Raw genomic sequence first — 16,270 nt, 5'->3', positions numbered from 1 at the left:
TAATTTTTTTTTCTTATGTATAGTAATGACCAAGTCAGAGTCGTTTTTCAGATCCCAAATGTTGAATACAAATTGAAACCATAATTAGACTTGCAAAGTAGTAGAAACACTAAAAGTCTTCCTATATCCATGTTGATAACCCAAGTTGGCTTGACTAATTAAAAAGAAAAATCCAGAGACCCGGCATGGTGGCTCATGATTGTAATCCCAGCATTTTGGGAGGCTGAGGCAGGTGGATCGCTTGAGTTCAGGGTTTGAGACCAGCCTAAGCAATATGATGAAATCCTGTCTCCACAAAAAATACAAAAATTAACCAAGTGTGGTGGCATGCACCTGTGGTACCAGCTACTTGGGAGGCTGAGGTGGAAGGATCATTTAAGTCTAGAAGGTGAAAGTTGCGGTGAGCCGAGATTGCACCACTGCACTCCAGCCTGGGCGACAGTGAGACTCTGCCTCTAAATAAATAAATTATATATATATATATATATATATATATATATATATATATATGAAAAATCCACACGCTATCACCTGATTTGTACTAATAAAAAACAATATATTTTTTAAAACATCCTAAATAACACCTCAACAGCACAACAGCCCAGTAAAGTGGAATTAGACATTCTTCACATCTACAAGAGTGAAACTGTTTAAAAATAAAAAGTTCTAACCTAGGTAATACCATTCAGGACACAGGCATGGGCAAGGACTTCATGTCTAAAACACCAAAAGCAATGGCAACAAAAGCCAAAATTGACAAATGGGATCTAATTAAACTAAAGAGCTTCTGCACAGCAAAAGAAACTACCATCAGAGTGAACAGGCAACCTACAGAATGGGAGAAAATTTTTGCAATCTACTCATCTGACAAAGGGCTAATATCCAGAACCTATAAAGGACTCAAACAAATTTACAAGAAAAAAACAACCCCATCAAAAAGTGGGCAAAGGATATGAACAGACACTTCTCAAAAGATTCATACAGCCAACAGACACATGAAAAAATGCTCATCATCACTCGCCATCAGAGAAATGCAAATCAAAACCACAATGAGATACCATCTCACATCAGTTAGAATGGCGATCATTAAAAAAATCAGGAAACAGGCCAGGCGCGGTGGCTCAAGCCTGTAATCCCAGCACTTTGGGAGGCCGAGACGGGCGGATCACGAGGTCAGGAGATCGAAACCATCCTGGCTAACACGGTGAAACCCCGTCTCTATTAAGAAATACAAAAAACTAGCAGGGCGAGGTGGTGGGCGCCTGTAGTCCCAGCTACTCGGGAGGCTGAGGCCGGAGAATGGTGTGAACCCGGGAGGCGGAGCTTGCAGTGAGCTGAGATCCGGCCACTGCACTCCAGCCTGGGCGACAGAGCGAGACTCCGTCTCAAAAAAAAAAAAAAAAAAAATCAGGAAACAACAGGTGCCGGAGAGGATGTGGAGAAATAGGAACACTTTTACACTGTTGGTGGGACTGTAAACTAGTTCAACCATTGTGGAAAACAGTGTGGCGATTCCTCAAGGATCTAGAACTAGAAATACCATTTGACCCAGCCATCCCATTACTGGGTATATACCCAAAGGATTATAAGTCATGCTGCTATAAAGACACATGCACACATATGTTTATTGCGGCACTATTCACAATAGCAAAGACTTGGAATGACCGAAATGTCCATCAGTGACAGACTGGATTAAGAAAATGTGGCACATATACACCATGGAATACTATGCAGCCATTAAAAAGGATGAGTTCGTGTCCTTTGTAGGGACATGGATGCAGCTGGAAACCATCATTCTCAGCAAACTATCACAAGAACAGAAAACTAAATACCGCATGTTCTCACTCATAGGTGGGAATTGTATGAGATCACTTGGACACAGGAAGGGGAACATCACACACCGGGTCCTATTGTGGGGAGGGGGTAGAGGATAGGGACAGCATTAGGAGATATACCTAATGTAAATGACGAGTTAACGGGTGCAGCACACCAACATGGCACATGTATACATATGTAACAAATCTGCACGTTGTGCACATGTACCCTAGAACTTAAAGTATAATAAAAATAAATAAATAAATAAAAAGTTCACTTTTGAAATATTGGAAGATAAATTGCCATTAGTTTACTTCTTCAGACTCATCAGTTTCTGTGTATTGCAGAATATTTTCTTCTGACTTTCTTGAGCATGTATATTGCAGAAGGCTGCATCTTGAAAATGAAAATTTTTCCTTCATATTCTTTCCTAAGATTAGTAGGACATTAGGCCGCTGCCTCCACATTTTTGTGGAGATATGTCTGCTAAATGCAAATACTTCCTCCCTGCCTCCACATTTTTGTGGAGATATGTCTGCTAAATGCAAATACTTCCTCCAAGTTATCCTGATACCTGAAAAAGCTCAAACTTGGGCAACATGGAAGCTTATGTTAAAGTATTACAACAGTTTCTGGTTGCTTTTCTTGAAAGTTACCTACTCAGTGAGCTTTTCCTTCAAAATTTCCCTCCAAAAATCCCCTTCACAAATGTCTTCTAAAATCTTATTTATTTATTTATTTATTTATTTATTTTGATATAGATTCTTGCTCTGTCGCCTAGGCTGGAGTGCAGTGGTGCAATCTCAGCCTCCTGGGTTCAAGTGATCCTCGTGCCTCAGCCTCCCGAGTAGCTGGAATTACAGGGTGTGCCACCACACCCGGCTAATTTTTGTATTTTTAGTAGAAACGGGGTTTCACCATGTTGGCCAGGCTGGTCTTGAACTCCTGAGCTCAAGCAATCTGCCCATCTCGGCCTCCCACAGTGCTGGGGTTACAGGCATGAGTCACTGTGCCCAACCTAAAATCTCTTTTAAATTGTTAAACAAAAATAAAGACTGTATGGTCACTATTTGTTATATTATTAAACACCTTCAAACACTTCCTTCCTCTGACTGCAGTCCACCCTAAGGGGACCCTAACTTACAACCCTTAGAATTGTAACCCCTTTTCTGAGTGGTCCATATCTTGGGGCCAGGCGAACAGTTGGCCTATCCTTCCCTTCTCCGTGCTTCTTCCACTCGTATGGCTTTGAAGTCTTCAAACAGCAATGCGTCCACCTATGATTCATCCTCTCCCCGTTCACATTGTGGTCACTGTTTGAAACCCGGGACAGTAAAATTTGGGTCATGGATTCCCTGTCCATTTCACCTCTGGTTTTCACCAGTGATGACCTCAACAGTGACATAGCTGACCACTCAGCAACACTCTGGCCTCCCAGTGCCCAGATTTTCTCTGCAGCCTTTTGATACAACCTACAAAATTCCATTTCAATTTTCATTCTTCTTATCACCCAAACTGCTTTCCTGTGAAATCCTGAATTCAAAAATTTCACCAACTGTGACCTGTCCTTCCGCCTTTCCACATATTATTCCTTGTCTATATTTGGATCACCAGCACCTCAGTCGTGGTGATCTCCTTCTCCACCTAGATTTTCCGGGGCTCTCCATTCAGACTAGCACCTCATTCATTCATTTCATTCATTCAACAAACGCTTATTCAGTTCCTGCCACGTGCCAGGCATTATGGTGGCCCTGGAGATATAATGGTAACTAATGTTCCATAATCCTCGCAGCATGGGTGTATGATGGAGCCACACCTTTTTGATGTGTTCATGCCATCTATGACGCTGTGCTTTTTTCCTTTGGCATTCTGAGCCTGAAACTTCCTTTTCCATTTATTTTGTGGCTCTGTTAAAATGTTAGCATCTTCAAGAAAACTTTTCTCCTTCAATCAGAAGTAAATGTTGCCTCATCTAAGTAACCACAGCATATTGCTTGCACCTCTAATATTATCCTATCCAAAATATTGTTTTATAGGCCGGCTGTGGGTGGTGGCTTACACCTGTAAACCCAGTACTTTGGGAGGTGGAGGCAGGCAGATCACTTGAAGTCAGGAATTCGAGACCAGCCTGGCCAACATGGTGAAACTCTGTCTCTACTAAAAATACAAAAAATCAGCCGGGTGTAGTGGCACACAGCTGTGATACCAGCTACTTGGGAAGCAGAGGCAGGAGAATTGCTTGAACCCGGGAGGCAGAGGTTGCAGTGAGCCAAGATTGTGCCACTGCACTCTAGCCTAGATGGCAGAGAGAGTGAGAATCTGTCAAAAAAAAAAAAAAAAAAACCAAACCAAACCATATATATATACATATATATGGTTTTATAATAACAGAGATTACTAGTCTCAAATAAAGAAAATGTGGTACACATACATCATGGAATACTACACAGCCATAAATAAGAATGAGATAATGTCCTTTGAAGCAACATAGATGAAGCTGGGGGCCATAATCCTGAGTGAAGTAACACAGGAACAGAAAACCAAATATTGCATGTTCTCACCTATAAGTGGAAGCTAAACATTGAGTATGCATGGATACGTGTACTGAGGGTGGAGGGCAGGAGGAGGGAGAGGATGGAAAACTACCTACCTATCAGGTACTATGCTTATTACTTGGGTGACAAAATAATCTGTACATCAAACCCCTGTGATATGCAATTTGCCTATGTAACAAACTTGCACATTTACCCCTGAACCTAAAAAAGAGAAAGAGAGAGAGAGAGAGAGAGATTACCAGTCTCTCCCACTAGATGGTGTGTGCCTCTGGGATGGGGCCATGTCTTCTTCTTATGTTCATTTTAGGTACACACAGAGCACGTACTCAATAAATACTAGTTGAATGTTTAGATGACCATATATTTAGAAGCAGATCTGAGACTTGCCCCCAAATCTTCATTGCCCGTGTCATACTTCGCACTCTAACAATACAAAACGCTTGCAGTTTCCCGAACGCCCATCACGCTCCCTATTCCTGTGTTTTTGTTCGCATTGCCTCTTCCTCCTAGAATTCTTTTCCCCATGCCTTCCTCTAACTCTTTTGCCTGCTCTTTATGACCCAACTGAAGCATTCCCTCATCTTCCCCTTCATTCCCAGGATAGGTCATATACTCTCCGCTGAATGTTCATAATACTTTTTGCCTATCATTGTAATTTACTTATTTTAATGATCAAAAGCACTATATCTGGAGTTGGCAGTGTCAACTATATGCTCCCATTTCCTTAGCTGTAAAATGTGTATAAAACTTGGTGTGTAACATAAAAAAGTTAATACCTACAAAAGCTTCAGAACAGGGCCTGGCACTTGGAAAGCTCTCAGTGAAATCATGTATCCACACTGTCACTAACGTGCTTGTCTCCTTCACTAGGAGGTGGGTGCTGGGTTCTCCTGTTTCCACCTCAGGGGTTCCAGTGCCTCCCAGCAGCAGCAGTAGGGAAGGTGGTCAGTAGGTGGTGGCCCGAGGTTGGGACCCTGGTTATGACGGCCCTCTCAGTCAGAAAAAGGATCTAGAGCAGCCAAGCTAATCCTTTAAGGGTAACTGAAAAAATATATGGACAGATCCATGGTTGTTAGTGATGAAGAAAAGTTTAGAGTCCAGGTTTTCTGATATCTGCTCTATAAATTTTTTCTTTAGCAATATCTCTTTGCCGTCTCAAAAATACTAACAAACAAACAAACACACAACAACAACAACAACAAATTCTGATTTGGAAAGGCATTTCCTAGTGGGTGGTTTATGCTGTCCTCTTACTTCCACCTCTTCCCCTCACCGCTGTGAGGTGCTGCGATGCTGGGTCTACCTCACGCCCACAGCCATGGGGACCTTGCTCCTTCAGCCAGTCCCTTTATCTCCGGTATCTCCAATCCCCCTTCTCTACCATATTTTTGTCCTTTATCTATATGAATGCTCAAGTCTCTACCGTCCCCAAACAAGAATAAACAAAACCACCCTGCCTTGATCTCCAAATCCACTTCCACTCACCCTAGTGATACCTGACTTTTTGACAGTGATGTCTACATGTTAAATCTGATGGTCAATTTATGTCCTTGTTTTAGTGACCTCTCAGCAATATCTAACACTCTTTTTTTCTTCTTGAAATGTCTTTTTTATTTGGCTTCTGGGTACCACTGTCTTCCTACTTCTCTGTTAGTTTTCTACAAACTAGTTTTCTTCCTTCTATTCCTTGAATGTGGTTTTCTCTTTCTTTTCTCTTTGTCTCTTTCTTTCTTGCTTGCTTGCTTTTTCTCTTTCTTTCTCTCTTTCTCTCTTTCTCTCCCTTCCTTCCTTCCTTCCTTCCTTCCTTCCTTCCTTCCTTCCTTCCTTCCTTCCTTCCTTCCTTCCTTCCTTCCTTCCTTCCTTCCTTCCTTCCTTCCTTCCCTCCTTCTTCTCTCTCTTTCTCTGTCTCTTTCTTTCCCCTCCCTCCCTCCCTTCCATGGGGTCTTGCTCTGTCACTCAGGTTAGGAGGTGCAGCTGTGTGATCATAGCTCACTACTGCCTCAAATTCTTGGGCTCAAGGGATCCTCCTGCCTCAGCCTCTGGGCAGGAGGCTAAGGGACTACAGGTGCAGGCAACCATGCCTGGCTAATGTTTTATTTTTATTTTTGTAGATAGCGTTTCACCATGTTGCCCAGGCTGGTCTTGAACTTTTGGGCTCAAGTGATCCTCCCACTTCAGCCTCCCAAAGTGCTGGGATGACAGGTGTGAGCCACTGCACCCAGCTGGTTGTCTTTCTTGCACATCTTGCTTCCTCTCTCTACACATTTGTTTTGGGCAATCTCATCCTGAATCTCATACTGAATGCTTATTTCCTGATCCTCTAAGTGATGATGACTCCTAAACTGAGTTTCTGAGACCTCTCTGTTGGGTTCTGGACTTGTCCATTCAGCATCCTCTAGATGTGTCCACTTGATTAGATCCTCCTATAGCCCGCAGAGACTTAGTCTCAAAATATCCAGAATGCAATTTGTATTTTTCTCTTGAATGTCAAACCCCTTCATGAAAGGTACCCCACTCACACAACATCAAAACCAGAAACATCGGTTTCATTCTAGGAGCTTCCTGTCCACTTAACCCTCACCAGAATTTGTTGAATGTCTGTGGAATCTATCTCTTAAGGATCTTTCTTTTTTCTTTTTCTTTCTTTCTTTTTTTTTTTGAGACGTAGTCTCGCTCTGTCGCCCAGGCTGGAGTGCAGTGGTTCGATCTCAGCTCACTGAAGGATCTTCCATATCTACAATGCTTCATTGCTGTCTTCCTCTCTTTCTATGCATTCTGCCTCTATCTTAACAGAGGCTCCCATGGCCACTTGTCTGGCTTCCAGCCTTTTCTCTGGTGAATGTAAATCTGATCAAGTTATGCCCTGGCTCTCCATAACCTTCAGGGTCAAGTCGAGCAAGCTGTTCCCCCAGGCAGACTACATTGTGTGCTCATCCCTGCCCTCCTTGCAACTGCTGGCCCCTCCCCTCCCCACTGCACCTGTCCCCTCTTGGGTCCTTCGGTTCAGTCCCCGACACCTTTGTTCATTTGGTGTTATCCTGAAACTTCCTTTTTTCCCTGGCTCCTGTTTTTCCCCCACCTTCTTCACCTGACTGACTTCTACTTATCCATCAAAATTTAATTAAAGCATTCCATCCCGGGGAGGTGCTCCTTGTCATGCCAGTCAGGTTTAAATATTCCCCTCGGTGCTCCCGGTCACTTTCTCGATGTCTGTTCTGTGAGGCAGTGTGCTTTAAGGTTAACAGCAAGGACTTTGGGACAGACACAGAATGTTTGGGGTCAAACCCCAGCTCTGCCACTTCCTCACTGTATGATCCTGTCCAGGCAACATACTCATGCTGTGCCTCAGTTTCCTCGTTTGTAAAACGGAGATGTGAATGGTAGTATGCACTTCACAGGGTGGTTAGGAGTGTGAGATGATTCATGTAAAATGCCTGGAACAAGGCCTGACAGTTTGAATGAAGCTGAGCTATTTTTGTTATTATCATAACTCCTGAGTTACTTGCCTGCTTTCTAAAACAAACAGAAAGATCTTTGAGGGAAATAAATCACACTTGATTTGACTAAATTCCCTCAGCACTAGCACTGTACCTGGGACATAGTAGATACTCAGTAAATACTCATTGAATGAACGAATAAATACTAATAGTAAATACATGAAGTATAGGGTTAAAATGTTACCATTAAAGCATGCTAATGAGTGCGATTGCCCTAATTTTATCTCTGAGTTTTTCTACTTGTGCATAAGATGCTGATGGTGTCTCATTAACTTACTGTACACCGACTCACTGTTTTCTGAGTCAAGAATCTTCCACTCTTGACAGAAGGGCACAATGTAATTAATTAACAGAACTGTTATTCTGGAAAGCAATATGTAGTCATGAACTGTGACAAAATTCCTTTGAGATACGCTCAGAGAAACAAAATGTGAATTCCTGTCAGAAAGGGATCAGAAGGCCTAACAAGGAAAAGGGAAAACACAGAGACAGTTCTGAAGAGTTTAACTTCAGAATCAACATTTCCTGAGGCTCCTCTGGTAGCCCACCACTGCTGTGGAAACAATTAGGTTTGCAGAGTGATTCCTCAGCACAGGGAAGTGGGCCTGAGAGAATTCTCTACCCAATGTCTCAGGAATCCTGACAGCGAAGCGTCTGACTGAAAAAGTGTGATCAGTGGCCAGGTGTAGTGGTTCACACCTGTAATCCATGCACTTTGTGGGGCCAACGTGGGTGGATCACGAGGTCAAGAGTTCAAGACCCTCCTGGCCAAGATGGTGAAACCCCGTCTTTACTAAAAATACAAAAATTAGCCTGGTACAGTGGCGGGCGCCTGTAATCCCAGCTACTTGGGAGGCTGAGGCAGGAGAATTGCTTGAACCCGGGGGGTGGTGGTTGCAGTGAGCCAAGATCACCCCAGTGCACTCTAGCCTGGGTGACAGAGTGAGATTCCGTCTCAAAAAAAAAAAAAAAAAAAAAAAAGAAAGAAAGAAAGTAAAGAAAAAGTGTGATCGGTGAGACGGCAACAAATCTCCAACATGGCCATTTTTTTCTGCATGTTCTTCATGAAAGCGCCACTTCTTGTTTACTTTGTAGTTTTTCTTAAGTACAGAAGTCTGCCTCCCTCTCCCTGAGACTCCTTTGAACCCTGATGGAGATGATATATAATGATGGCATCTAATATGCGCCATTTGGGGATCAGGAAAAGGTCTTTCCAGCCTTGCTGGTTATTAGTAGATTCAGGGGCTCTGAGGAAAGATTGGAGGCTCGAATCTGTGTCTCGAACCTTTCACATGTTTTGGCCCAGAGTAAAGGATACGGTGAAAGGAAGGTAAACGACAAAAGGAGGCTGTAATTCAACCTGGGCCACATGGTTTTAATACTGTGGAAAGCGCTGGAAAACTCTGAAGACAGCTCTAAAGATTTTTCATAATTAGAAATTAGTGGCCTGGTGCAGTGGCTCATACCTGTAATCCCAGCACTTTGGGAGGTCAAAGCAGGCACATTGCCTGAGCCCAGGGGTTTGAGACCAGCCTGGCTTACATGGCAAGACCCCGCAATGACAAAAAGCACAAAAATTAGCCAAGTGCGGTGCCACACACCTGTAGTCCCAGCTACTTGGGAGGCTGAGGTGGGAGGATCACCTGAGCCTGGGAATTCGAGGTTGCAGTGAACCATGATTGCGCCACTGCACTCCAGCCTGGGTGACAGAGTGAGACCCTGTCTCAAAAAAAAAAAAAAAAAAAAAAGAGAAAAGAAGAAGAAATTAGAAGGCCGAGTAGAAACACCTGCTGTCCCTCTATCTGGTTTGTGTTCCTTCCCACCCAGGTGTGGCTTTAGAAAACATGAGGACATAAAATAAAGATGGGGGAATCCAAGTACTTTTATAGAAACTTATAGAACCACTCAAATATAGAACTGGTCATTTTCTTTTGTGGCCACAAAATCTTTCTAAAATTTGATCCGACTTATGTAGAAGTCAGAAAATAGTTTGATTCAGTTAGTTAATTTTAACTGAGGGAAGCGAGAATCCCTTTTCAGTTATTCTTATCCGTAATTCAGTAAAGGGGGGATTTTAGTTAATTAATTAATTTTAATTCTAGGACCAGGATAGGCTCAGTCTCCCTTTCAATCAGACCTGGCTCAGATCAGATCCGCCATGAGCATCCTTGGAAGATGATAATTACAATAACTACTAGACACTGAAATAAATGCTTTATGAATATCTAAATTCTATTCTCACAACCCCACAAATTAGCATTTCTTTTTTATAAATCCGAAAATTAGGATTCAAAGAGATTAAGCAATTTACCTGATGATGTGGAATTGAACCTGAGAATGCTACTGTGAATCCAACAGCATTTCAGCAGAAATGGGAAATGGATTTGGGATTAATCTTAGAAAAGACCCAGGAACATAAGCCGTCAGTTAAAGGGGACAGACTTGGGGAAGAGAGACTTTTTGATATGCTGAGCGTAAGGCTGAGGTTTTGCAAAGGGACAGGGGACATAGCCTGGCCTCGTCCTTGTGGTTGATCTGTGGTCTCCCTGACTCTCACAGCCAATGGAGTTCAACATTTGCAAATAATCAACTAGCCTAGAAGTCAGGGGACTGTAACTTCCAAAAGCTGAATTGGGGCCCTGATGATTAAAGGGTCCAGGTAGGGCAAGCATTGCACTTAAGTCTTGTGCAGTGAAACCCCACCTTCCACCGACGGAGCTCCCCAAGCCTGAATGCCCCCTTATGGTGTTTGCTCCAAGGCTGGTGAGCTGAGCTAAACAGCATCCTCTCTAGTTCTGCCTCTTTTGTCTCTGTATCTTTGGCTAAGTACATGACATCCAGAACTCACTTGTAGAGGGTGTGCAGGTGTGGGTCCTCTTTAGGAAACCTGCAGACTCTGTGTCATGGAATCACCCAGTCCTGTGGTCTCTGCAGCCTCCTGAACTCATGCGGATGTCACTAGTTATCATTCCTGTCTTCCTTGACACAATTTCCCTCACTCCCTGCTCCTCAGGTCAAGGCACACACCCCTCGTCTACTTTTGACCCCTTCTCTTTGGAAAAGAGCCACACAAGACATGAAGCTGTAAATAAACCTTCCTCTCCCACATTCTGAGGGCAGTGTGTTCTCTCTCGTCTTCTTGAATAACTGCTTGAGAATCTGGATGCGCCTGCTTCCCTGAGAGCATCCCAAGGACAGGGACTGAGGTTGGGGGCCCACACTCAGGCTTGTGTGTTCCCCTCTAGTCCTGCTGCTGGAACAAAGGAAATCTTTCTTGTTTGAATCAAAATCAGGGCCCGGACCACCCTGAGGTGACGAAAGTGGCTCGCCATGAGTTGACAAGGAACTTAATACTCACACTTCAGCTCCAGCTTGATGAAATCTTCCTTTCCCATATTTTCAAGAAACACTCCCCAGGGGGTCAATGTTTTGAAGTAGAAAGAAATGTCAGCGCTAGTTTCCCCTTGGAAGGTAGAGAAATGCAGGTAGGAGGATGGGTTTGGGAAAGAGGCGGCATTCCAATAATTCCCTGTGGGAAGAAAACAAAAAAATCAGGTTAACTCACACCCTGATCAGCCTAGTCATGTAACAGATACCCATTTCTTGAGTTTAATGAGTACCATTAGCAATAGTCGTTATTTTCTCTCATCCTGTTGAACAACATTGGACCAAATCCCCACGAATATATCTCTGACTTTCCAAAAGTTATATGTGTGTCTATATAATATTCATTTATGTATAAAGATATTAAAAATATTAACATACACAATCTATATACAATTAAATATTAATATAGAATTTCTATAAATTATACAATAACATATTTTATAATATTTATAATAAACAATATTTTATAATTATATAATAATAAAGATTGATATAGTTGGGGTTCCTACCAAGGATTCCTATGGGAGTCTAAGAAGTAAATGCCAATAGATGTAACAATTCGGGGAAGCCCCTGGGGTTACTGTGTGGCTGGCTGGGGGCTGTTTTGAACTCCTGCGTATGTCCTGGTGGCTTTGGTCTGGTGCAAACAGCATCTGAGATAGACCTCAGGATGACAAAATAAGAACAAAGTTTTTGGTATTTTGCTCTCGCTTTTCATCCACCTCTGCCTTGGAAGAGCCAGCGCCCACTCCCGCGTCAACGGCCCCCCAGACACCTGGGGCAGGTGCTTCAGGAATACAACTGACAAGCCCAGAGGAGGTGAGGAGCCAGGAAGAAGGCAGAAGTGACCAGGCTAGGCTAGCGCAGCTTCCTCACCTCTCTTGCGCCAGACTCCCAGAGGCGAGCTGCCTTCTCTTCCCTTCCTACTTCCTCCTGGGGACTGCAGGTGAGGCTCTGGCCTGTGGGGTTGTTGTATGATATGGGGATGAGGAGTGAGCCCACCAAATGGCTCTCAGCCAGCCTCTATCCTTGAGCTCTTGGAGAAGATGTGATTGTACCAGCTGCCTCTCCCCACTCATTGTCTGACAGAGCGGCCAGTGTTTCCAGGAGAAAATCAGCTCACAGGATGCAATAAAAACACCAAACCGCGTTATTCAGATTCCATTAGGACAGATGGACCAAGAATTTAATATGGGATCAAGAGTTGGCTCTCAACTTCATCTCCAGGGGAGAAATTCCTTTTTAATGTGCACATGTCTGAGTACATTTACTATCACAGCTAAAGACTAAAACATATGGGTGTGATTTAAAGCAGTTACTAAAGCCTTTAGCTCTAATACTAAACCCCAAATGTACGCTTTTAAAAAAACACAGTATTTGCTATATCTTTTCTCCAAAAGGCACAATGAATCAACTAAGTGCATTCCGTTAGTTTCTGTTCATACACAAATGATATTTTTCCTTCCTTTTATGCAAATTATACACATATGCAATATTAAATTGAGCTATTATTTTCAAATAAAAGTTACTTTGTGTTGGTTCTGCCATGCTTAAGTCATAGTTTTAAATCATGAAATATTAATATATGGTCTTATTTAATTAATGCTGTTTGTTTTGGTTTTTAGAAATGTCTAGAATATAGCAACATCTAGATAAGTCCCCAGGCATGTTAAAAGATAAATTTCGGCATATGAAAATCTTATCATGTTTATTTGGACATTCAGTGATTCGTGAATTGGGCAGTACCAGAATCCAAGTTGTCTCCTGGGGTGCGGGGTTGGAGACAGAGAAATGTGTTTGTGGACGCAAGACAAAGAAACCGTTTGATTGGTTAATGCGGAAAGTCTTTAGTTAGAGGTTAGATGGTGGTTTCTGATTGCTGATAAGCTTAGCTTTGTTTCAGTATTTACAATGAAGAGGGTTTGACTTGCTTCCCTAGGTATCCAGGCTCTGAAGCTGTCTCAGCCAATGGCATCCTTATTAATTACTGTTGCAGGCAATACATAAACAGAAAACTAGTGCAAAATATGTTTGTAAATATCTTAATTAGGGTAAAAACTGTTCTTAATGTGTTCCTGTTCTTAGTGCAGTCTTAAGCATTTTTTTTTTTTTTTTTGAGACAGAGTCTCGCTCTGTCGCCCAGGATGGAGTGCGGTGGCGCAATCTGGGCTCACTGCAAGCTCTGCCTCCCAGGTTCAAGTGATTCTCCTGTCTCAGCCTCCTGAGTAGCTGGGATTACAGGTATGCACCACCACGGCAGGCTAATTTTTATATTTTTAGTAGAGATGGGGTTTCACCATATTGGTCAGGCTGGTCTTGAACTCCTGACCTCAGGTGATCCACCTGCCTCAGCCTCCCAAAGTGCTGGGATTACAGGCGTGAGCCACCATAGGCAGCCGCTATTTTTTTTTAAACAAACTATAAAATCATAGATTTCAGTAGGAGAAAATAGGTAAATAGGCTACTTTCTTCTTAGGGAGGAGAATATTGTATGATGTAGTGTAGGCTACTGGTTACAGGAACAGAAGGGCGCTTTATAAAGCTCAAGTTGCTATTTATCAAGGGTAAGCCTTCCTTCCGCCTGAACATCTGGCTTACTACACAGCAAGAGGCGCTCAGGTGCACCTCTGTGAGAAAACCTAAACCAACGCTCTCGCTCATCAGAGTCCTGAAGCTGGGAGGGAATAAAGATGAGGCCCAGGGCCAGAAGGATTCAGCTCATCCTAATTGGATGAGAGCCCTTTAAGGACCCCAGAGCCTGCAGAGATCAAAGTCCCCAGCCAGACTTCAGCCTTAAGCAAAGCAATTCTGTCTCCTTAGGCTGTATCCCCAGGACATGAAAGCAATTAACATTTTAAAATTTCAATCCAATCAAGTACCTTCTTATTTTCTGAGGTGGTGATGTATTAACAGAAGGGCAGTTGTCTAAAATGATTCTAGAAAAAGGAAAGCTAAAAGTAAAACATGTCAGTATTTATTTGAGGCCCAGCACTGGTTATTCAGACAGAAATATCCGCAGAGAGAAGAAAGGTAGCTCCATCAGTTATTCAAGTGTGATGAAATATCTCTATAGACCACAATTCCATTTATTCTAATTCTATGCTCACTAAGCAACTTCAATCTAATTTGATCTCTTGAATAGACTCATTCACAGGGAAGTCATGCCTTGTACAAATGGTTTTTCCCACTATCCTGGAAACATCTGGATCATCATATGATGCCTTTGGAGTTGTCAGTTGTGAGTTATCTCAAATCTCTGGATGAGCTTGTTAAATTCAGATTCTTCAGCAGCAACAGTGAGGACTCTACTCTGGATTAGACTGATGGTAGGAAAGTAGGGGTGCGTGCTCAGGAGGTGCTGAGGGTGATCACTGGGGTCAGGCAGATGGTGTTAGAACTTCTGTTTTTATTTATGTTAAAAGTGCTATCCTTTAATATCGATTTTAGTTATACTTTGTAATGTACACTATATAAATACAGTGGTACATGGATGGAATTTATAAGTAAACAAGCTCGATGGGATGTGGGCTTAAAAGCTTTCAGTGAGTGGGGTACAAGTAATAAATCATGGATGCTTCTGCTCCAGCCCATGGTAACCATCTCTGAGTCCTGTTCTGAGGAATCTCTTGCCCAATCTCTGGGATTTTTTTATTATAACAAGATGATGTGAGTGTTTTTCCAATGCTTATAGCGCTTCTGGATGCAAAGAGCTTCCAGCATTATTATTGTTTGTTGATACTGCTCCCAACTGATCATACACTCCATGAAAGCTGGTATGAAAACATTACCTCTCTGTAATCTTCGGCCTCAGAATATAGTCAGCACTCATAAATAATTATTCAATCAATGGAGAAGTGACGCGTAGCCCCTCTCATTTATATCCATTTTCACTCCTTTTACAAAGTCCTCATGAGACAGAATGTTCTTTATGGTAACCTGGGTATTAAAGATGCTAAATAAATATAAATAAAAGCTAAGGCTGCTTTAGCACCTACTGATAACTGGATACTGCTTCCACTAGCACACCATAATTCTCCTTATCCACGACTTTATTTCTGTAACTCCTTATAGACTTCATTGAACAATGCCATGCATTTGCAAGACTGATGGTATCGTAACCTTAAGGTTATTGAAATCGCTGCAATTTGTACTTGCTACCAAGGTCAGTGCTATGGAGGGTAAAGTGACAATGGGTGAGAATGCCAAGCTGGGAATAAGAGATTCACTGTATGGCAAAGATAGTGCCAAAGAAGGTGGCAGGGACCAGGCCAACACGGATAAGTGGAGGGGGCAAGGCTGGAAACTGAGAAGGAAGATGTGAAAGTTGTGAAATAGAACAGAAATTAGTGTCTGAGACTGGAAGGGTCAATCAACAGTAACAGAATAATGAGGCAGGTAGAGAGGGACTGGAGACTCAGCCTGGGGCTGGAGTCAAAAGCTTTACAGAATGATCAAGATGACACTGAGGGCTCTGCAAGCTTGGAAGTAAGTCAGTCACATGAGAAGCTTTGTAACTACACGTTAGGCAAAGCCAGGGCTCATCACATGTGGCAAAAGGAACCAGGGAGGTTCCTAGCTAGTACAGGAGAGGGGGCTGGGCCTGCAAAGCAGGCTTGCTGGTCTCCATCATCATTTTGAACCCCAATTAAGCATCAATAGAAAATGCAATATCATATCTTCACCCAAATTCCATAGCAGCCACTTACTTTAATCTGACCAATGATTATTTGGATTGGATATGATTTAAATCTGTGTTCCCACCCAAATCTCACATCTAGTTGTAATCCCCAATGTTGTGGGGCCTGGTGGGAGGTGACTGGATCCTGGGGGCGGTTTCTCATGAATAGTTTAGCACCATTGCCCTTGGTGCTCTCTTTGTGATAGTGAGTGAGTGCTTATGCGATGTGGTTGTTTAAAGTGTGCAGCATCTTCCTTCTCTCTCTTGCTCCTGCTCCATCCACGGGGTATGTGTACGTCCCCTTTGCCTTCTGCCATGATTGTAAGTTTCCTGAGGCC

At 42.8% G+C, this 16,270-nt stretch overlaps 1 protein-coding gene across 1 annotated transcript in view; it reads right to left on the bottom strand.

Moving 5' to 3' along the window:
• CNTNAP2 (contactin associated protein 2) overlaps nucleotides 1–16,270 on the bottom strand; it is a 2,262,889-nt gene that overhangs the window by 296,370 nt on the left and 1,950,249 nt on the right. The window contains exon 16 of the mRNA XM_015447321.4: nucleotides 11,226–11,396. Coding sequence (XP_015302807.3) covers nucleotides 11,226–11,396 — 171 coding nt within the window. The remainder of the gene's footprint in view (nucleotides 1–11,225; nucleotides 11,397–16,270) is intronic.

The sequence above is a fragment of the Macaca fascicularis genome, chromosome 3 (genome assembly GCF_037993035.2).
Source record: "Macaca fascicularis isolate 582-1 chromosome 3, T2T-MFA8v1.1".
Classification (NCBI taxonomy): domain Eukaryota; kingdom Metazoa; phylum Chordata; class Mammalia; order Primates; family Cercopithecidae; genus Macaca; species Macaca fascicularis.
This window is presented reverse-complemented; position numbering and strand designations above follow the sequence as displayed.